Source organism: Erpetoichthys calabaricus, chromosome 5 (assembly GCF_900747795.2).
Source record: "Erpetoichthys calabaricus chromosome 5, fErpCal1.3, whole genome shotgun sequence".
Lineage (NCBI taxonomy): Eukaryota > Metazoa > Chordata > Cladistia > Polypteriformes > Polypteridae > Erpetoichthys > Erpetoichthys calabaricus.
Genome location: NC_041398.2, coordinates 30,111,615 through 30,133,871, shown reverse-complemented (window position 1 = coordinate 30,133,871; position 22,257 = coordinate 30,111,615). Strand labels below are relative to the sequence as shown.

The following is a 22,257-nucleotide window of genomic DNA, read 5'->3' as shown; positions in this document are numbered from 1 at the left end:
CGCGCTCGTGTTGACTCGGCGACGCCCAGAGCAGAAAGAACGCGCTCCGGCCGCTCCAACCGCGCCATGCGGGGAGTGAGAGAGACGGCAATATCTCACACTCTCTCCCCCCTTAAAGAAATTAAATGGGCGCGAGTGAGACCACTGACCTCCCCTCCCTTCTATTAGTTATAGGTTATAGTACGTTCGGCTTATCCATGAGTCCGGCTTATCTATGATACGATTTTATTTTAAAAATTCGTATGATTTTTGGTCTCCGGCTAATACATGAGTCTGGCTTATAGACAAGAACTTAGGGTAATTGTGCAGAGAACATGTTGAATAGTGATAGAGGTGTGACTTCGCACTAAGGCCATGAGTTTTAGTAGAGGACTCACAAGAATAACTGCTGTTTTAGGGTATAAGCAGATGGAGGCCCCCTCTTGGTATTAATTTTTTTTTTGTTGTTGCTGCTTTTGTCCCACAGTGGCCCTACGATGGCGTCTTCACTTTGAGTTTGTCACTGCTGGAGAGCCCATGGAGCCGCCCACAGTCCCTGAAAACCAGTCAGAGATCATCACCTGGACGGGGGCTGAGCAGATCAATGTGGATACCTTCAGCTGGGACCTGCCCATCAAGGTCCTGCCCACCAATCCCGTGTTGGCCTCCTATGTCGCTCAGTTTTCTGGGGCCAACTCGATAATGATTTGAGTATGGTGGGCCACACAGAGAGGTACAGTGGGTGATATAAGGCCTGTATGATATATGGATGTAACTTCCTCTGCTCTACTGTGTATATTTTGTATATTTATATTCTGTATAGTTAAATATATATTTATATTTTGTTACTCTATCATCTTTGGTCCTGAACATGCATTTCCTTAAAAAGCGCACCCTGCCTCAGAAGACAGCAATTTGTTTAGAAGTTTGCGCTTCTGAGCATAGTGGCCCACACATGTTGTATACAAGGAGACCTGCTCTCTTGAAGGGAGCATGGCTGCTTATTGCTGGGTGGAAGTGTGTTTCTGGTTACCTTGCAGTATTTGGTCACTTAAATAAAACTAGCCCATTCATTATATGCCATTTCATCTTTTGTGTGGGTTTCCTTCTGTTAGTAAAATAATGTAGCCTCACATCTGCAGATGCTGATTCATCTCCAGATAGACGTGCAAGCAGTGTTGTAGTGAAATAGTTGTTGTCATTTTCTTACATTTTTTTCCCTGAGTGCAGTCATTGCAAATTGAATTAGGTATACTATGGTTTAATTTATGCAGATGGATGTATATGCAAATGGATTTGTAGAAATTGGTTTTATACATAACCAGGATGGCCAGCTCCCTATGATAGTTCTCATGCCTCATTAGCATTATGCTTGTGGATGCTGACCTTGTAGCGTGAAGATGTCTGTCATTTCTGTGTGTGGCCACGTTGAATGATGCTGAGACTGTAAGGGGGCACACTACTCCACTCCTATCCATATGAGCCAAATACTTTCTTATATGGATCTTTTCTTGTTCATTGTCCAGTAGAAACATTCCAGCCACCATACACTTGTGTTCAAGTTTTGTATGGCCATATAATGTAGAGCACTGTGGCAGAAAGTATTAGTGTACTAACATGTAGATAGAGGTAGATCTGGTCAAGCATTGAGCCAAACTCTCTGCATCTGCTGAGGAACTCCTGCTCCATGCGCAGTGTCTGCAGTTGCTTCTTCATCATCTTCACTTCCTCATTCATCTTGAGTAATCTAGAGCGCTCCAGCTTCTCTTCTGAAGTGTCAGATCCACAGGTTGGAAACTTAACTTCAGAGTCTGCTAGGAAAGAAAAAAATAACTATGTAGGAAATCTGTGAATAAGAGAGCAAGAGAAGGAGAAAAGCATGCAAATAATGATACTGAGCTGTTCATGCACAAGAGATCAGCTGAGCTGTTCTACACCCATTAGCTCCAGGCAGACAAAAAGATGGACAAGAAATGAATTGAGGTTAAGGAAGGACTTCTACTGTGTTTAAACTTTGGGAAATTTAATCCCTTGTAAATTTGTACTGCCTTGAAGGTGGAACACAGCTAGAAGCTCTCATTTCTAATTAAATAAGGCTGGTGGGTTCCTGCCTGCTCCTTTAGTATTCTCCCTCTTGTATCCATCACAGCATTCCAGCAGGAAGGCAGAGAAATACTTCTGGGTCCATGGGCTCCTGCCATTTGATAGGCGAAACATGGCCACTGTCTGTAGGTTGCTGAGAACCAGCAGTCCCAAAGAGCCAATTAAATAGACTTCTAAAGAAAAAAAAAAAGGACAAAACTCAAGTAAATATTTTACCTTGAAGCTCAGCCAGTGACACTGCTGAATATGTGATCTGATTTCATAATTCCTGCACACCGCACCAGTCTACACTTCTGCTTCCTAACTCTTCTGTAACCTATTTCATTTCCTGTTTTTCAACCCATTATTGGTGCTGACATTGGTCGAAAAGCTACTGTTCTTTCTCCAGTCATGTGTCCTTGCTGTCAGTCTGGTGTGGTTTAAACTTTTGACTTAGTGCAGCATGTGACTTTATTTAAAGCAAGTCGGCAGTTTAAATTTTAAAAAATTTGCAACAGCAGCATTTACAGAAAGCAAAGTTATCCACTGAAAGTAGGTGTAAAACCACCAATGAAGCTAAGCATATTCAGACCCAGTCAGTACTGGAATGGGAGACCATCTGGGAAAAGCTTGGGTTGCTGCAGGAAGAGGTGTTGGTGAGGCCAGCAGGGTATGTGCTTACCCTGTGGTTGGATCTCAGTGACACTGTGCCGTAAACATGGCGCCATTCTTCATATGAATCATAAAACCAAAGTACTGACTCTCTGTGGTGATTAAAGATCCCTGGGCATCTTTCGAAAACAGTAGGGTTCATCCAGATGTCCTGACTAAATTGCTCGTCACAGCCTTGTCCATTATGCCCCCCTTATCACCCCCTTTCTCTAATTTGCTGTCTCTCTCACCCCTCACCACCTTACAGCTAAGTTGTGGTGAGCATACTGGAGCAGTAATGGCTGCCTTCACATCATCCAGGTCGGTGCTACACATTGGTGGTGGTTGAAGTGGCTCCCTACTCACTGAAGCGCTTTGAGTAGTGAGAAAAGTGCTATGTAAATATAATTAATTGTTATTTAGCCTGCCAGATTTCCATCTATGTCAAGTTAATGTCCGTCTCTATATTTTAAAAAGGTGCTCTATAAAATTAAAATGATACTTTACTGATTGTGCACAATGATGGCATGGTGGGTATTGCTGCTTCCTCGCAGCACGTGAGGATTCAGTCACCATCTCTGTTGTGGACTTCTGTTCTCCCTGTATTTATGCCAATTTCTTCATTTACCCCAAACGTCTCAAATATGTGCAGGTTTAGTGGATTAGCAACAATTATGAGTGCATGAGTGGGCCTCACAATGGACTGGTGTATGGTCAAGGGATTTCTGTTTACTTTGTCTCCAGTGCAGAATCCTGCAACTCTGTATTTGAATAAGCGAGTTTCTACAATGAATGAGTATTAGCCATTTCATGTAGCATAGCTGACCTACATATCCTCAGCTATCTTGGCCATCCTTGGGGGTCTCTTTATATACTGCTGTGTGTTAAATAAAATGTCTCCCTCCAAAGCCACTGGGACCAAGATTCCCACTCTCAGTCTCAGAGCCATTACTTGAACTTAAGTACAATTGTCTTTCTTGTTACAGGTTTGATCATTTGTGTCTTCCAGAAATCTGAAGAGGCTCATCCATGTTCCACAAGGTATTTTGTGGTGTGGACAGTTGAGCCTGTCCGGTAAGGTGGTAGTGATAGGTCAAGAGGTCAGGAAGTAGCTGTGTCCCAAGTATTGTTGTGTGGTATATTGAAACAAGAAAAAAAAAATTGGGTCAGGGGGATGACAGAAAAAAACTACAGAACCTCAAAATTTGTAAAACTGTACTATACCACATTATACTAAATTCAGTACTTTAAGTTAACCTCCTTGGTATTCACACTGGGCGTGACTTGGGCTCAGGATTCTTGCTCGAGTCGGACTTGGGGTGATATGTAATGATCTGATTTACAGTGTTAAGCTCGAATAACTCTTGGAACAGTATTTTGCTGCCTTCTAGTGAATGAAATAACATCATGATGCAAAAAGTAATTTATATTTCTATGCATTCCGCCACGTTATGGTAACTCATGAGTTATGCACAATGGCAAATGAAGAGTTGTAGAGCCAGTTTTAGAAAAAACTGAAACTGAACCATTGCTCGATTCGAGTGATAGTGATGGCGATGTGAACTGGTCATCAGATATTAACACATACAGCATAACTGACACCTGTACGGTAGATTCCGACCTGCAAATTTCACTGATGTTTGTGTTTGGTGTCAACTTTATACTACTGCTGACAATTGTGCATGTCCTCATTGCCCATTTACAGGTGATACCGGTCAACAGATGTCTGTCTGATCATGATAATCTGAACTATTTTTACGATTTTTTGACAATAGACTGATGAAGAAAATCGTTCTTGAAACACGCCAGTATGCTGAGCAGTGTCGGAAAAGTCACAGTAAGCCATTGGCTTGTTGTAGATGTTGCAGGTGACGTGGGTGTTTTTTCAGTCTCCTGAAACTGTTGGGCATACTGGGTAAACTAGTCCAGAAATGGTATTGGTCCGCAAACTGGTTGTTGCATACACCTATTTTCAGCAAAGTTACTAGTGCGTTGTCATTTTTCACTCATTATGAAATCCTAGGATTTCAATGATAACAATGACTGTGATGAAGCCAGTCACCCAGCACCAAAACTGTCAAAACTGTGGAACTTGTATCAAGCAGTCAGCAAAAATATGCAGAAGTTGTATGTTGCTGATTATGACATAAGTATTGATGAAAGTGTTATGGGTTACAAGGGAGGGAGATGGAGGATGCAGTACATTGCATCCAAATGAGCTTGATGTGGTGTCAAGTTGTACCTGCTGTGTGCGAAGCAAGCTCTGGGTACATCTGGAACTCGACACTTTACACCAGTAGAAGAATGGCAAGTAAAGTCAACACAGCAATACATCAGTTGTTTGGTTACTGGCGGACCCTTTCCTCGACCAAGGTTACTTTATAACAATGGAGAAATTCTCCACTTCACTTGAACTACTTTAATGGAAAAGTGATGCATATGGCACTGACTAAACCATTGTGATGTGCCTGGTGACTCCGGTTGCATGAATGCATCAAACTTCAGAGTGGTGCAGTAGCTGTGTGGTAAAAAGGCAAAATGATTGTGATGAAGTGGAAGGACAAAAAAAAGATGACTGCCTCCTAAGTTCTGTTCACAATACAGCAGCTGTCGGTGTTCCATCAGGTGAAACGTAGAAGTCACTGTTGCTGCGCTGTGGTAGGCTACAGTAACACAATGAACAGAAATGAGCGTGAGGGCCAGGAACTGACATTTTACCCTCTCATGTGCAAGCAACAGTAAAAAAATATTAGAAAAAAAACTTATGACATCTGCTTGGGCGGTGACAATGTACATTGGTGACTGTTTCAAAATATATCACATGAAGCATGCATACTATCAGTGTAGCAGTGAACACTAGACATGCCTTTAATATTGTGGTTATGCTGACATTTTGCAACTTACATGTTTCTATTACAAATAATAATTTTTGTTATTGAAAAAAGTTCAACTCTTTTGCCACTTTTTACGGATGGTAAGCGTAATGCTAAGGAGGCTACTGGTTACGTACCTGCTTTGTGCTGTGAACTGCTGAATGTCACTCCTTCTCTTTGAAACAATATTTGCATGATCAAAACACCATGGGGGTCTCCTGATAATACAATATGCTTATATAATCGCTCTGGAAATTCTGAGGGGGTACAGCTCCTCATTACAATATACATATATCATTACTCTTGTAAGTCCTAGGGCGACAGTACCTCACAGTCCATGTTCTATTAGGTGTTTATTAGCACGCTGAAAACTCCAAAGGGGATCATGTGGCAGTTGTGTTGGCCCTGACGCAGCACGAGCAGGGTGTGTTGGAGCCGTGTGGTGTGCATGTGTGCAGGTCGGAAGGTTGTTACTAGATTTGGTATTATGTTGGTACCAGAACCAAGGTGCAAAAAATGGTACAAGCATTCAAAATTTTAGTAGCAATCTAACATTTGGAGTCTGGCCATGTCCAGCCTCATTGTCCTGGATCTTCAGAGTAGCAACAACAAGTCTGTGGTCAGAAATACAGGCTGTTTTTAATGAGTTTGCATGCAGTTTGTGTGAGGAACTCGCAGACTTGGGTGTAACTGCCAAACCTAATGTGATGTGGGAGACATTCCGTAACAAGACCATAAGGGTTGCTGAGGGTTGTGTTGGTGTTGCTGATGTTCCCATAAGGAGGTAGTTTCATCTCTCAGGGCACCCTGGATATCATCGAGAGGAGTCGCTGTGCACGGCTTTATGGCAACTCCAGTCTGTACCGAAAACTGAGATGGACGGCTGAGAGGGCTCTGGTGGCAGAGGAGGAGGTCTTTCTTAGAGGACCCACGTCCTGCTTACAGAGAAATCGAAACATTACCACATCTGCATCTGTTCCTTAGAGAGTCGCAGTCTGGTCGGGTGTTGCAACAATACTTACAGATGATGTTGCAATTATGACCTGCTACTTTGAACAGCTGTTTGAAGCTGACCCTCCGACTAGAACGTTGGACATCTCTGGATCCACGGTTCTTGAGGCTGATCCTACAACTAGCTGTGAACCACCCAGTCTCACTAAGATTGCACAGGTGGTGAACCAGCTGAGGGTAGGGAATGTGGTAAGAAACCGTAGTATCTCGGGTGACTTTCGCCTGGCTGGTGGTAAGGGCTGTTCTCCTGGCTTAGACAGGCATCATCCCAACTGAATGGAAAACAGGACTTGTCATTCCTATCTAGAAAGGGAAGGGTGATCACCTGGATTGTGCAACTATAGGGGAGTAGCACTGCTCTCAGTACTGGGTAAGGTCCTTGCTGGGGTCATCCTCAATAGGATCTGTGATAACGTGCTCAACTACCAGCAACCGGAGCAGTCTGGTTATACACTTAAGGAGTCTACCATTGACCGCATTCCAAGCACTGGGGGCTCTTATTGAGCGCAAAGATGGGATATCGGCAGAATTTATTTGCAGCCTTTGTTGATTTTCAAAAAGTTTTCAACTTAGTTGATCGAGCTGCCATGTGGGACACCACCACCCCCCTCCAAAAAGTTGCTGGATGTAATAGCTGGCCTGTACACTGGAACTGTGAGTGCTGTGTAGTGTGGAGGCAGAACGTCGTCAGGGGTTTGTTTTGCTCCTACTCTCTTCAGGGCTTGCATGGACTGGGTGTTATGCAAAGTTGTGGGGTCCAACGGCTGTGGGGCATCTGTTGGTAAAGAAAGATTCACTGATCTTGACTTTACTGATAATGCTGTGATCTTCACAGAGTCAATGGAGGCTCTGATCGGGGCTCTCGAGAGCCAGTGATGAGTCTGAGTGTCTGGGCTTGCGCGTGTCCTGATAAAAAACAAGATCCAGGCCTTCAATGACCTCTTAGGCACAGCCATCAGCAGTGTGTCTGTCTGCGAAGAGATTGTTGCCTTGTTGAGAGGTTTACTTACCTCATGTCTCTGGTGACTCTTCCTATAAAGTCAGTAGACGAGAGAGTATGGGTGGTCATGAGTTCACTGGAAAGGGAGTATGTGGCGCTCCCGATATCTATGCAAAAGGACGAAGGTCCAAGTCTTTAGAATCCTTGTCCTTCCTGTTTTGCTATATGGTTGCAAGACGTGGATGCTATCCAGTGACCTGAGATGAAGACTGGACTTATGACCTGCATTGTGAGGGTGCCTCAGTTATGGCACTATACCCATGTGGTGCAATTCCTCGAGGGTGATCCTGCTGGCAGTATCCTCATTGTTGAGGACCCAAGTGGCAGTACCAGGGCAGGGGGATGCCCACATAACACCTGGCTGCAGTGGATAGGTGGTAATTTTCAGGGAGTGGGACTGGACCGCGTGTCTATCTGGGGGGTTTCCAAGTGAGATCCCGAGCTGCTTTGTTGTGTGGTGGGTGCAGTTGTGCACTGTACCCGTGTAAGCTCCCTAATTTCACCTGACCTTATCTAAGACTAGTCCCGAGTAAACAAATCAGCTTTCCTATCACCAGGTCAGCTCACCAATCAGAGGCAATGGTCCCATAAAAGGTGGGAAGAGGGTGAACACCATCAGGATGAAGATGAAGTATCCGATAAAGGTGGTGGCCTTGTAAGTGAGGCGCTGTTTGTTAGAAGGTGGGAGGAAGAAACCCATCACATCCAGCAGCATCAGCAGGGCACTCGGCACAATGAGGTTGACTATATAGAAAAGAGCCCGTCTTCTGACAGTAACCTGGAAACCAGAAAACATACAGAATGAATCTCTGTCATGTGACAGGCACCAGTGAGTGTTTCTAGAGAATAAAGTGAAGGTGGGAACGGTTAAAATGTTAAAGTGAAATGGACCAGAACAGTGGAATTTCTTGATATGCCTTAAAATTAAGAATCTCGCTGCACTCTGTACACATAACATACCATAAACCTATAAATAAAGAACTGATTTTGAAGAGAATGATAGGTAGTCTTATTGCCTTATTCTTCAAACAGGCAAACGTCTCAAAAAAAAAAAAGTCCTCTAACTGACCTGCACCCGGATGGCAGAGCGTCTCTCGAAGTGTACTTTGACTTCCTGGATTGACAAAAGCTCCCATTCTCCCTTCAGTGACGAGACGGCCTGCTGACTGCTGGATACTTTTAGCTGGTTACCCATCTTCACTTGTACTTGGCTACCTGAGAAGAAAGGAGTCATTAGTGTGGAGTGAGCCAACCAGGCTTTTAAGCTAGCCAGGGCCTCGGCCACAGGTCCTTGTTAGCCCTTGTGTTTGGAGAACCAGTGTTGATATCATGAGGTTTCACCCCCTCTCTTTGGATATGAGTCTTACCAACATAAGAACATAAGAAATTAGACACAAACGAGAGGAGACCATTCATGTGTCTTACCAACATAGAAACATAAGAAATCAGACAAATTAGAGGAGATCATTACTGCCTCGAGAGGAGTTGTGGTGGTGTATGAGGAAGTCGGGAGTGGCAGAGAAGTATGTAAGAGTTGTACAGGATATGTACGAGGGAAGTATGACTGTGGTGAGGTCTGCGGTAGGAGTGACAGATGCATTCAAGGTGGAGGTGAAATTACATCAGGGATCGGCTCTGAGCCCTTTCTTATTTGCAATGGAGATGGACAGCTTGACAGACAAGATTAGACAGGCGTCCGCGTGGACTTTGATATTTGTTGATGACATTGTGATCTTTAGTGAGAGTAGGGAGAAAGTTGAGGAGACCCTGGAGAGGTGGAGACATGCTCTGGAGAGGAGAGGAATGAAGATTAGTAGGAATAAGACAGAATACATGTGTGTAAATGAAAGGGAGATCAGTGGAATGGTGAGGATGCAGGGAGTAGAGTTGGCAAAGGTGGATGAGTTTAAATACTTGGGATCAACAGTACAGAGTAATGGGGAATGTGGAAGAGAGGTGAAAAAGAGAGTGCAGGAGAGTGGAATGGGTGGAGAAGAGTGTCAAGAGTAATTGTGACAGACGGGTATCAGCAAGAGTGAAAGGGAAGGTCTACAGGATGGTAGTGAGACCAGCTATGTTATATGGGTTGGAGTCAGTGGCACTGATCAGAAAGCAGGAGACAGAGGTGGAGGTGGCAGAGTTAAAGATGTGAAGATTGGGAGACAAAGTCAGAGGCGAGATTGCGTTGGTTTGGATATGTGCAGAAGAGGTGCTGGGTATATTGGGGAAAGGATGTTAACTATAGAGCTGCCAGGCAAGAGGAAGGCCTAAGAGAAGGCTTATGGATGTGGTGAGAGAGGACATGCAGGTGATAGATGTGACAAAACAAGATGCAGAGGACAGGAAGATATGGAAAAAGATAATCTGCTGTGGCAACCCCTAACGGGTGCAGCTGAAAGAGGCAGAAAAAGAGATCAGTAAGGCCAACAAGTAGGTTTATTTAGCTAATAGCTAAGCTCTCTCGAATATCTCATCCAGATTCTTCTTAAAGCTTGTCAAGGTGTCTGTTTCAATAGCATCTCTCAGGAAGTGTGTGCCAGTGCATCATTTGTAGTCAGGTGATGGTAGCAGGAAGTCACTGTTCACGTTGCAATGAGAAGTCCAGCAAAATGACACCTAACTGCACAGATTACAATATGCAAGCTTTCGAGGCAACTCAGGCCCTTTCTTCAGGCAGCTTGTAATCGCATATTGTATTATTATATTGCATATTGTAATTTGCATAAATAAAAGGTATCATTTTACTCACCCTCTCATTGCATTCATAATGGCTAACATGGTACAACACCCTACCACTTTTGTACATGTTGTAAATTGTTGGTAGTTAGCGTCGACTAGCGTGCTGAGCAGAGCAAACACGGCAGAGTTAGAACAGGATTTCCTATCCATGGCTAACCAAGTAATTGTAGGTCTGTGGACTCCTGGCGATTTTCATTATTTTAGTGTACCGATGTCTGCTGCCTTCATAATTTTAAGGTGAAGTGGATTATCGATATCCACCTAATGTGGTGTTCATGTACTACGGGAGTTTTCAGAGTTCCAATTCATTATTTTTGCATAAATGTCCGATCATAATTTTAAGAGAAATGCGAGGTTTCTGTTGGTTTGCTACTTGGATCGTACAAAATCCAATGAAGATAAATGATTTATTTCTGAATACAAAGAGCAAACTAAATGCATTAAAAGTGTAACACGACGTGCGACTCTTAAATCTTTCTCATAAGGTTTTGATTTTCAGACCGCCCATTGTGTATGCAAGCCTCTCATTTCTACTTCCTATATGTAATACTTTATATTTACTGACTTGAAATTTCATCAGCCACAAATCAGCCCAAGCTTATACAGTATGCTGTCCAAGTCCCTCTGTAATGATTCAGTGGATTTGAGATTATCTGACAATCCTCCTAATATTGGTATCTTCTGCAAACTTAACCAGCTTGTTACTTACACAGGCACAGTTGCTGTCAAACCTAGCAGGCCTGGCAGGCCAAGAAAAATACAGGAGTGGCATATGTGCAGGATTGTGAAAATGGTTACAGACAACCCACAGATCACCTCCAAAGACCTGTAAGAACATCTTGCTACAGATGGTGTATCTGTACATCATTCTACAATTCAGCACAATTTGCACAAAGAACATCTGTATGGCAGGGTGATGAGAAAGAAGCCCTTTCTGCACTCATGCCACAAACAGAGTCGCTTGTTGTATGCAAATGCTCATTTCGACAAGCCAGATTCATTTTGGAACAAAGTGCTTTGGACTGATGAGACAAAATTTGAGTTATTTGGTCATAACAAAAAGCGCTTTGCATGGCGGAAGAAGAACATCGCATTCCAAGAAAAACACCTGCTACACACTGTCCAATTTGGTGGAGGTTCCATCATGCTGTGGGGCTGTGTGGCTACTTCAGGGACTGGGGCCCTTGTTAAAGTCGAGGGTCAGATGAATTCAACTCATTATCAACAAATTCTTCAGGATAATGTTCAAGCATCAGTCACAAAGTTGAAGTTACGCAGGGGTTGGATATTCCAACAAGACAATGACCAAAACACAGTTCGAAATCTACAAAGGCATTCATGCAGAGGGAGAAGTACAATGTGCTGGAATGGCCGTCACAGTCCCCTGACTTGAATATCATCGAAAATCTATGGGATGATTTGAAGCAGGCTGTCCATGCTCGGCAGCCATCAAATTGAACTGAACTGGAGAGATTTTGTATGAAGAATGGTCAACCATACCTCCATCCAGAATCCAGACACTCATCAAAGGCTATAGGAGGACAACATCTAGAGGCTGTTATATTGGCAAAATCAGACTCAACTAAGTATTGATGTCATATCTCTGTTGGGGTGCCCAAATTTATGCACCTGTGTAATTTTGTTATGATGCATATTGCATATTTTCTGTTATTCCAATAAACAATATCACTGCTGAAATACTACTGTTTCCATAAGGCATGTCATATATTAAAAGGAAGTTGCTACTTTGAAAGCTCAGCCAATGATAAAGAAAAATCCAAAGAATTAAGAGGGGTTTCCAAACTTTTTCATATGACTGTAAAAGAAATGTGCACAAAAACTTATGCATCTGGCATATACAGTATTTGCAGCCATGTGAAAAAGTAAGTACACCCCATGAAATGTTTTTTTCTTTTTTCATATACCGTATATACTCGCAGATAAGTTCTTCCGCGGATAAGTCGGGCTTGATTTTACAATATGATTTTTGGTATTTTATAATGTCGGCCGTATAAGTCGAATGTGGAAAACTCACGCTATTGGTCCAAGATATTGTGATATGCTAACACCCACCTGAGAGAGTAACCACGGAGCACACAGCCTCCAGTGCAGGATTTACGTATAAGCTACACAAGCTATAGCTTAGGGCCCCCGCCTTCTTGGGGGCCCCCAAAACAAATTGTCCGAGTGAGCAATTGTCATATATACTTAAATATACTACAGCATTATTTGTCCCAATCAGGCCCGGCCTTAGGCATAGGCGAAGTAGGCGACCGCCTAGAGCCCCGGTGTCCGGGGGGGCCCCGGATCGACTCCTTGGTCTAATTTTCACGCATTTCACAGAGCTTCCAGGGGGCCCCTGGACCCCCCTTTCGCCTAGGGCCCCATAATACCTAAGACCGGGCCTGACAGCCTCCACACAGCAATGCGCTGTATCAGCGTGTGCTCCTAACCTTTCTCTCTATTGTGCTAACGTGACCACACGGTAATACCCGAACTATTACAAAGCGACGTTTACACTGTTCTGTGTTTTTTTTTTTATCTCACATCCTCATACACCTTATCGTAAGAGCATCCCTTATCTTCGATCAGAAGGAAATATGAATCTTGTTTTAAAATAAAAGTCGTTGAAGTGGGGAAAGAAATTAGTAACTGTGCTGCTGCAACAAAGTTCGATGTGTCTGAGAAACTGATGTGAGATTGGAGGATGTAACAAAAAAAATTAAGTGTCGCATTTTTGAATGGGCGTATAAGTTGGGGACTGATTTCATGATTGACTTTTTCGGGTTTCAAGACGCGACTTACAGGTGCTGGTCATAAAATTTGAATATCATGACAAAGTTGATTTATTTCAGTAATTCCATTCAAAAAGTGAAACTTGTATATTAGATTCATTCATTACACACAGACTGATGTATTTCAAATGCTTATTTCTTTTAATGTTGATGATTATAACTGACAACTAATGAAAGTCCCAAATTCAATATCTCGGAAAATTAGAATATCAATTAAGACCAATGCAAAAAAAGGATTTTTAGAAATGTTGGCCAACTGAAAGGTATGAACATGAAAGTATGAGCATGTACAGCACTCAATATTTAGTTGGGGCTCCTTTGGCCTGGATTACTGCAGCAATGCGGCATGGCATGGAGTCGATCAGTCTGTGGCACTGCTCAGGTGTTATGAGAGCCCATGTTGCTCTGATAGTGGCCTTCAGCTCTTCTGAATTGTTGGGTCTGGCGTATTGCATCTTCCTCTTCACAATACCCCATAGATTTTCTATGGGGTTAAGGTCAGGCGAGTTTGCTGGCCAATCAAGAACAGGGATACCATGGTCCTTAAACCAGGTACTGGTAGCTTTGGCACTGTGTGCAGGTGCCAGGTCCTGTTGGAAAATTAAATCTGCATCTCCATAAAGTTCGTCAGCAGCATGAAGCATGAAGTGCTGTAAAACTTCCTGGTAGACGGCTGCGTTGACCTTGGACCTCAGAAAACACAATGGACCAACACCAGCAGATGACATGGCACCCCAAACCATCACTGACTGTGGAAACTTTACACTGGACCTCACGCAATGTGGATTCTGTGCCTCTCCTCTCTTCCTCCAGACTCTGGGACCTTGATTTCCAAAGGAAATGCAAAATTTACTTTCATCAGAGAACATAACTTTGGACCACTCAGCAACAGTCCAAAGGCGAGACGCTTCTGACGTTGTCTTTTGTTCAAGAGTGGCTTGACACAAGGAATGCGACAGCTGAAACCCATGTCTTGCATACGTCTGTGCGTGGTGGTTCTTGAAGCACTGACTCCAGCTGCAGTCCACTCTTTGTGAATCTCCCCCATATTTTTGAATGGGTTTTGTTTCACAATCCTCTCCAGGGTGCGGTTATCCCTATTGCTTGTACACTTTTTTCTACCACATCTTGCCCTTCCCTTCGCCTCTCTTCTAATGTGCTTGGACACAGAGCTCTGTGAACAGCCAGCCTCTTTAGCAATGACCTTTTGTGTCTTGTCCTCCTTGTGCAAGGTGTCAATGGTCGTCTTTTGGACAACTGTCAAGTCAGCAGTCTTCCCCATGATTGTGTAGCCTACAGAACTAGACTGAGAGACCATTTAAAGGCTTTTGCAGGTGTTTTGAGTTAATTAGCTGATTAGAGTGTGGCACCAGGTGTCTTCAATATTGAACCTTTTCACAATGTTCTCATTTTCCGAGATACTGAATTTGGGACTTTCATTAGTTGTCAGTTATAATCATCAAAATTAAAAGAAATAAACATTTGAAATACATCAGTCTGTGTGTAATGAATGAATCTAATATACAAGTTTCACTTTTCGAAATGGAATTACTGAAATAAATCAACTTTGTCATGATATTCTAATTTTATGACCAGCACCTGTATACAGTATGCGCATAGTAGTAGTCAGTTGTTGTACCGTGTTAAACATTATGAATGTGGTGAGAAGTCAAACAAAATGACACCTTTTATTGGCTAACTAAAAAGATTACAATATGCAAGCTTTCGAGGCAACTTGGGCACCTTCTTCAGGCAAGATGTATGTGCACAAATCAAGATTTGATCTTCATTTAAATTGTATCTACAGATAAAAATGTTAACAATTATCATGCCACATTTACATTTTGTAGTCCATTGTGCAATTTAAATAAATAACAATGGTATAAATGCAAAATTCACAGGTGGAAACAAGAAGCTGAGCCCTACCTTTACCACTACCTCCATTACCTTAGAATCAGGTGCAGATGATCAGAATGTCATTAGATGGGCTCTTGTGTAAGCTAACATCTCACTGTTTAGTTCAGTTTGTTCCTCGTGTCTTGAATGGTGTGTTATCACTATGTCCAGATCAAAAAAGGTCTCTGAGGCCTTCAGAATGAAGCCTTTTAGTGTTGAAAAGGGATTTGAAAAGATCTCCAAACAAATGGAAGTCATCTTTTCCACTATTTAGAAGATGATCTACAAGCGATGAAGATTTCAATCAACTGCCAACTGGTCCAGTCCAGGTCGTCCCAGCAAGTTCATCCTGAGAGCAGAACACAAGATGCTGAAAGAAGTCTTTAAGAACCCCAGAATTTCATCACGGGACTTCATGTCACTGTTGATGTCCAAGTGTAAGAGTCTTCCTTTGGAAAGAGGCTGCACAAATGAATTATACATGAACGGTGAGCCTTAGTTGTTCAGAAAGAACATCAGGGCAAAACTAAAGTTTTCCCATGAGCACCTAGGCAAAGACTAGGACTTCTGGAACGATGCGCTCTGGACAGACAAGGCAAAGATTGACTTATCTGGCCAGAAGATATGTTGGCGAAAACCTAACACAGTATTTGACAAGAACAACCTGATACCAACTGCAAAGCATGGAGGTGGAAATGTTACGGTTTGGGGATGATTTGCTGCAACGTCATAGAATCCCCTAGAAATTCTTCAGAGCATGCGTTAGAAGACTGAAGCTCAACTGAAAGTGGACTTTGCAACATGACAATGACCTACCAGGAAAATCTATTAACTCTTTGAGGGCTGAATATTTTTGCCAAAAAAGTTTCTGAAAAGCAATGGTTTCACACAGAAATCAACATAAAACATCTGTTGCCGCATGCTGTGGCAGCCAGTTTGACAAGAATGTGCAGCAGGCTTGCTGCCAAGCTGTCTTCACGTGGCTGAGGCAGCAGCGATCATGGTTTCTACCTCTTATCATTGTTAAGTGGCACTCCTCCCTGGCAAACATTGCCGTAGACGTATCAGCTACATGAACCCATTCAGCACCATGATTAGCTGGGGACCAGTCAACTGAAGCTGGAACCTCACATTAGTTTTCGATCATTTGTATCAAAATCAGAGTTCGACAAGTCATAGTCCAGTTCAGAGATAATAGGCCAAACGTCGTCCACGCAGTAGTTTGCTTTATGCATTCACTTTGATCTCTCTCTAGATGTCAGTGCCATTTTTGTTGTTGTGTGCACCTTGCTACTCACACAAGTGCAGGAAATCTCGGTCAAACCAATGAAGCTAACTTTCCTTCCAGCAACGAGAGTCCAGCTAAAACATAACAGTTGGTTTGGTCACAGTTGACAGTCGATTACCATCATCAACTCCTCCTTTTGACAAAAGTCAACATCATTCTTTCAGCAGGAATGGCTGTAGGGAAAGGATGGACAAGTCCAAGCTTGAAGATGGTGTGGGGGGATTTGAATCTGGCTGTGCATGCAAGACCCCCCCCTCAAATAGCTGAAAGAACTCTGCAGGGAGGAGGAGTGGGAAAAACGTTCTCCCAGTCGATGTCAGAGACTGCTAGAGAGTTTGAGGAAATGGCGACGTAAGGGGGCAAATGCCAGCTATTGCAGCCAAGGGTGGACTTCCTTTTTGCACTTACGCAAATGTCCTATCTGTTCATTTTTCTTCAAATAAATTATTACAGGATTATATTTTATGTTATGATATGTTGTCATCATGTACATCCCTCCTCGGGTGGATGTGGAGACAGCGAGTGACATCATCCATTCTGCTGTTGCTAAGTTACAAACGCAGCACCCTGAGGCGCTTGTGCTAATCGCTGGAGACTTTAACCCTGTGACGCTGGACAAAACATTACCTGCCTTCTCCCAGTATGTGGACTGTAACACCTGGGGAAATAAGACTATTGATTTACTGTATACAAACGTTAAAGACGCATACAGCGCCACCCCCGCTGCCTGCGCTTGGGAAAGCAGATCATAACCTGGTTTCTGCTTCAACCTCACTACAAACCAAAAGTGAGGGTCCTACCTGCAACCACACGATCATTCAGGAAGTGGACCCCGGAGGCTGAGAATACTCTGAGACAATGTTTTGGAACTACAGACTGGGATATCCTGCAGGGATCACATAGTGAGAACATTTAGGAAGTTGTTGACTGCACTACTGACTACATCAACTTCTGTATGGACATTGTAGTTCCAGTAAGAACTGTACGCTGCTATGCTAACAACAAGCCATGGATTACAAGTGACATCAAGGGCCTTTTGAACCAGAAGAAAAGGGCCTTTAAAAGCGGTGATCAGCATGAGCTCAAGCGCGTGCGGAAGGAACTCCGAGTCCAGCTCAGGGCGGCGAAGGAGCAGTACAGGAGAAAGCTGGAGCACAAGTTGCAGAATAACAGCATGAAGGAAGTGTGGGATGGGATGAAGATCATCACTGGCTGCAGCTCGAAGCGGGGTACCACCATCAAGAGAGACGTGAATAGAGCAAACCAAATGAACAACTTCTTTAACAGGTTTGACCACCCTAACCCACTCTCACTCTCACCTCGGAGTACTGCACCCTCCACACATCCTTCTGCTGATACCAGCATAGGAAAGACATCCCCATCCATAATTACAACAGCGCAAGTGAGCAGAGAGCTGAGGAGACTTTGTGCCAGCAAAGCAGCGGGTCCAGATGGAGTATCGCCACAACTGCTGAAGGTCTGAGCATCGGAGCTGGGGGGGGTCCTCTACAGTGCATCAAAATGTAAATTTCCCCTTGGGATTAATAAAGTATCTATCTATCTATCTATCTATCTATCTATCTATCTATCTATCTACCTCAAATGCTATACATACTACAGTTTAAATGAAGATCAAATCTTGATATATCCACATACATTAAAAAAGAAAAAACATTTCATGGGGTGCACTTTACTTTTTCACACAATTCAATGTCGTTAACAAAAAAAAGCTAAAACACAATAAAGTTTTCTCCTAATTACAACAGAACATTCAAATAAAATAAATTATTCCTAAGATGTGTAGTGTTTAGGCTCTTAAACTAACAAGCCACTCTTTATTTATTAATTCATTTGTACACCACTTGTTATTTATTACATTCTTACATTATTACATTATATTTAATAAATATTCCTCCGCTCATTCAAACCGTGACATGCTGCACTAAACAGAGGCTCACTGCCTCCTTCTGAATTTTAGGACAAAATGAAAACTTCTAAATTTGTGCTAGCAGCTTCTCTTCTATTTTTATTGTCTCTGTTGCCATTCGTTTCTCAGTCAGTTGCAGGCTCCCTCTCTTCCAGTTTAGCAGGACACCATATTTGCCTGGCCTTCGTCAGATTCCTGGTTTTCAGCTCATCCCTCCTCTTTCTTTATGTGTAAGCTGACATTTTGGTCTTCTCTGTCCTAAGAATTGCATGACTGCTATAGTTTTACAAGCCGCGTCAAGGAATTTAAAGTACAAGTCCAGCATCCTGCCCTGGATGTCCTGGAGGAGCACTGCGACTTCATTACCTTAATGCTTAGAACAGCAGTGCCTACAAAATTGTTTTCTTGAGATCAACCACTCTTCGATTGAGTCACTTGGGGCTGAACCTCCTCTTATTTCAGTCGGTAGCTATTCAAGTAGGAGCATCACTATTTTTATGACATACCACCCTGGACACCTCCCACCATTTCTTCTATGTTGCCTTTAATTTATCCTCTTACTTATTTCCACTGTGTTGTTTACTACAAACCCCCAGGTACCTTTAACTTGTAAAGCTTTTCTGATGATTTTGGGCTCCCATCCCACAATTAATCCTTCTCAGAACATCCATACTTTCCACCTGTAGTGAACATGGTTCACTCCACCGATCTGGGCTTTATGACAGTTTAGCCAAAATTAAATCCCTCCACACTAAAAGACACATGGAAGACTGTTTGGAGTTGCAAACATGCACCTAAAGGTCTCCCAGCCTGTGAGAAACAAGACTCTCTGGGGTGATAAAACCAAGACTAGGATCATGTCTGGAGGAAAGCTGGCACTGCTCATTGCCTGTGCAGTGCCACCCCAATGGTGAAGCATGGTGTTGGCAGAATCAGGCTGCGGGGTTGGGACTAGGAGACTAGACAGGAGTGAGGGAAAGCTGAAGGGAGTAAAGTACAGAAATATCCTTCATGAAAACCTACTCCAGAGTGCTCTGGACCTCAGACGGGGCCAAGGGTGTGCCCACCAACAGGACAAGGACCCTAAACATAAAGCAAAGACAACACAGAAGGTTCTTGGGAACAACTCTAGGAACGTCCCTGAATGGCGTAATCAAAGATGTATGGGGAGACCTGAAAGTAACTGTCCATCAACCATCTCCATCCAACTAGAATTAGTTTGAGAGGACCAGAGCAGGGAAGAATGACAGAAAGTACCTAAATCCAGATGTGCAAAGCTTGTTGCCTCCAGGCTGCCAAAGGTAAGAACTGAGTAAAAGATCTAAATACTTGTGTGAAATACTTTTGCAATTAAATTCCAAATATGCAGTTTTTGTTTTGTAGATCTGGGTTGTTTGTTGCGGGAAAAAAATAATTTCAATGATTTTAGAACAAGAACTTATTGAGTCAGAATACTTTGTTACATATGTTAAAGACCCTGCTATATAAATGAGGAAATCCACAAAATGGTAGACACTCGGGCATATTGTGGAGAAAGTTCTGTATGCTTTTGGAAGGATGTCCTGACTGGAAAAGCATGAAGGTCATTAGTGGAAGGGAAAAGATCGAGAAGAAGGCAGAGACTTGGTGGTAAGAAGTGCTGGGTCTGAAGACCAACAGTTAAAAATGTAGACGGAGGATCAAGACGGTCAACCTCCAATAGCTGGCAAGTGGTTTCAAGTAAAAGGAGAATAATGATAAAAGGTGGCTTTATATAGCACCTTTCAAGCAATGCTCAATGTGCTTAATTCAAAACAAGAAAAAAGATGATATAAGGAGAAGTAAAAAACATTCAATATGAAAGAGCAGTAAACTGTACTCCAAATATAACAAGCAAATGAATGAGGAAGGCTATTGCACATCAAGGGGCCATCAGCACAGGTCACAACCTTGTCACCTTGACCTAAGAACAGCCAACAAAGCCTGAGCTGATGGTGACCTGTGGAGTTACACCATGTAGAACCTTGTGTGTTATTTGTAAAATCTTAAAATTGATGGGAGCCAATCATCTACATGCTGAAGTGTATGTAATTGATTAAAATCAAATTTCATTTCTATTGGATGTGAGCAGCTGTCACCATGAGAATCTAAAATATTCTCCAACCTTTTGAGTAGTTCTGTGGCCGCCATCAAAAGAGTAGCCATTTACTCACTGCTGTGAGCGAGGACTCCAAACGTCAGGTTGCAGGTCTGGGCGTCCAGAGGGAAACTGAAGAAGTTGAGGGGACACACAGAGGAGAGCAGCTCCATTCTGAGGAGTTCCACTTGGCCGTCGTGTGACACATAGACGAACTTTCCTGGTGAGAATTTGTCCTCCTCTGCTCTGTCAAGACATATCAGCTCTGTTACTGGAAATGACAAGAGAGAGACCAAGAGAAAAAGAGAGAAAGATCCCCCCGTCCTATCCCATGAATTATGGAAGTCCTCCTGCTCAACTGGTTTTGAGGCTCATTGACACCAAGAAGTGCACAGCTTCAGCCCCCAAAGGTAGGAATATTGGTGTTAAGTCTAAAGTGGACTGTCATTGAGTTCTGAAAGAAATGACATGCCAGTGAGGAGTTCTTCACTATCAGTGATCTGTGCCCGAGAGTATAGGCAGACCACTAAGATACTGTAGGACAAAGTGGGCAGTGCCCATTCTGCTAGGTTTTAGTGGCACACCAGGCCTGTTAAGACAGCAGATTTAACAGACATCCACCTCTACCAAATCCCCACTTACCTTCCAAACTAAGCATCTGAACTGCAGTTTACACCAATCTTAGTCCTGGACATCATCTCATATCAAAGGTGTAGTTGAATGAACATCTTTACAGACACCCCTTCATACCAGAAGACACCAAATAGAGACACTGAGTCCGGACAACTGTGATGGGCAAAATGATTTGCCAATGACCAGACACTGATTTTGTAAGTGGAAGTGACTTTAATCCAATCACAAGAGGTGCTCTTCTCACGTGGGGCCTTCTCTAAAATGATCTCTTGCACTCTCTAAAACCTACAAACTGATGAGCTGCTCTCTCTTTCAGGGTGGGTGGGCTGGGTGTGCCAGGATGAACAGCGAGCCGTTCCAGAGGCTGAGAAGCAGCCATCACTTCAAGGAGAGAATTTCAGCATCTGCACTCTTATGCCAGAAAGAGTTAACACTTTTCCCTATGAAGTTGCAGATGACGCAGCAAATGGTATAACTGGCGCAACTTCGACAAGGGACCTCACTGCAAAGCAAGAAGAATCCTCAGGAGTAGCATCTCAACACAACATCGGTCACCATCTTTAAAGACTGTTTGTCTGTGCCAGGATAAATTAGGACTCCCAATACCAGTAAGCTCTGTGTTCCATGTTTGTCTGTCTAGTGTGTCTGTGTCTAGCCTTATACGTCAACTGTATATGCAGTTATTATATTTCAATTATCATTCTGTTTCTTAAAATAATAATAATAATAATACATTTTATTAATATAGCACCTTTCCCATGTGTTTAACAAGTGAAGGGACACTGGCACACACATGTTGCTCCCGCCCCTCCAAGTTAACAACATTTTGCGTTAAAATTTGCATTAACTTTGCACTTTCTTAAAATAAGTGAGTTTCAGGTAACTAGTCTAATGGCCAGAGACCGCTCCCCCCTCACACAACTAAGAAAGGGCAGGTAAACAGAATAAGAGTCTACCAAATTGCAGAAGGCAGTACTAATAATTATTAACTCAAGGTGATTCCCTTATTCTTCCTACATTATTCTGGTGTCCCCCCCACACGTGCCCAGTTAAGACTGAAAGTGACTTTTCAAGGTAACTGTTGTCACAGACTGCCGGGGTCCTTGTCTGACCGGGACACCTCTTCACGGAGAGGACCAGGGGAGCAAGCTTGGGCAGAACAGTACCTCCCCCGGGACATTAGATGGCAGCCCCCAAGGACTGCAGTGGTGCCTCGGATTCCCGCAGGGCTTCATGGGAGTTGGAGTTAGCTACAACCCTGTTGGGA

At 43.1% G+C, this 22,257-nt stretch overlaps 2 protein-coding genes across 3 annotated transcripts in view; one reads left to right on the top strand and one right to left on the bottom strand.

Moving 5' to 3' along the window:
• Nucleotides 1–1,055, top strand: part of rgp1 (GP1 homolog, RAB6A GEF complex partner 1) — a 37,130-nt gene extending 36,075 nt beyond the window's left edge. For both annotated transcript variants that reach the window (XM_028801425.2, XM_028801426.2), the window contains exon 9: nt 467–1,055. In XM_028801425.2, coding sequence (XP_028657258.1) covers nt 467–690 — 224 coding nt within the window. In that variant the 3' untranslated portion in view covers nt 691–1,055. The remainder of the gene's footprint in view (nt 1–466) is intronic.
• A 481-nt stretch (nt 1,056–1,536) lies between these two features.
• LOC114652465 (5-hydroxytryptamine receptor 3A-like) lies at nt 1,537–20,720 on the bottom strand. Its single transcript, XM_028802846.2, has 5 exons — nt 20,434–20,720; nt 8,666–8,811; nt 8,164–8,374; nt 2,091–2,255; nt 1,537–1,793 (listed from the first exon to the last, which is right to left on the bottom strand). Exons 1-5 carry the CDS (start codon nt 20,528–20,530, stop codon nt 1,537–1,539), a joined length of 876 nt encoding a protein of 291 aa, XP_028658679.2. The 5' UTR covers nt 20,531–20,720.
• Nucleotides 20,721–22,257: the final 1,537 nt, after the last annotated feature.

Bases quoted from the DNA above. Each gene is read 5' to 3' on its own strand.
- LOC114652465 (XM_028802846.2), bottom strand. From the start codon at position 20,530: ATGGAGCTGCTCTCCTCTGTGTGTCCCCTCAACTTCTTCAGTTTCCCT. The intron at 8,375-8,665 runs GTCAGTTAGAGG...TCTGGTTTCCAG, and splicing joins GCTCTGCCATCCGGGTGCAG to GTTACTGTCAGAAGACGGGC. The intron at 1,794-2,090 runs GCAGGAACCCAC...TTTCTTTCCTAG, and splicing joins GGAGAATACTAAAGGAGCAG to CAGACTCTGAAGTTAAGTTT.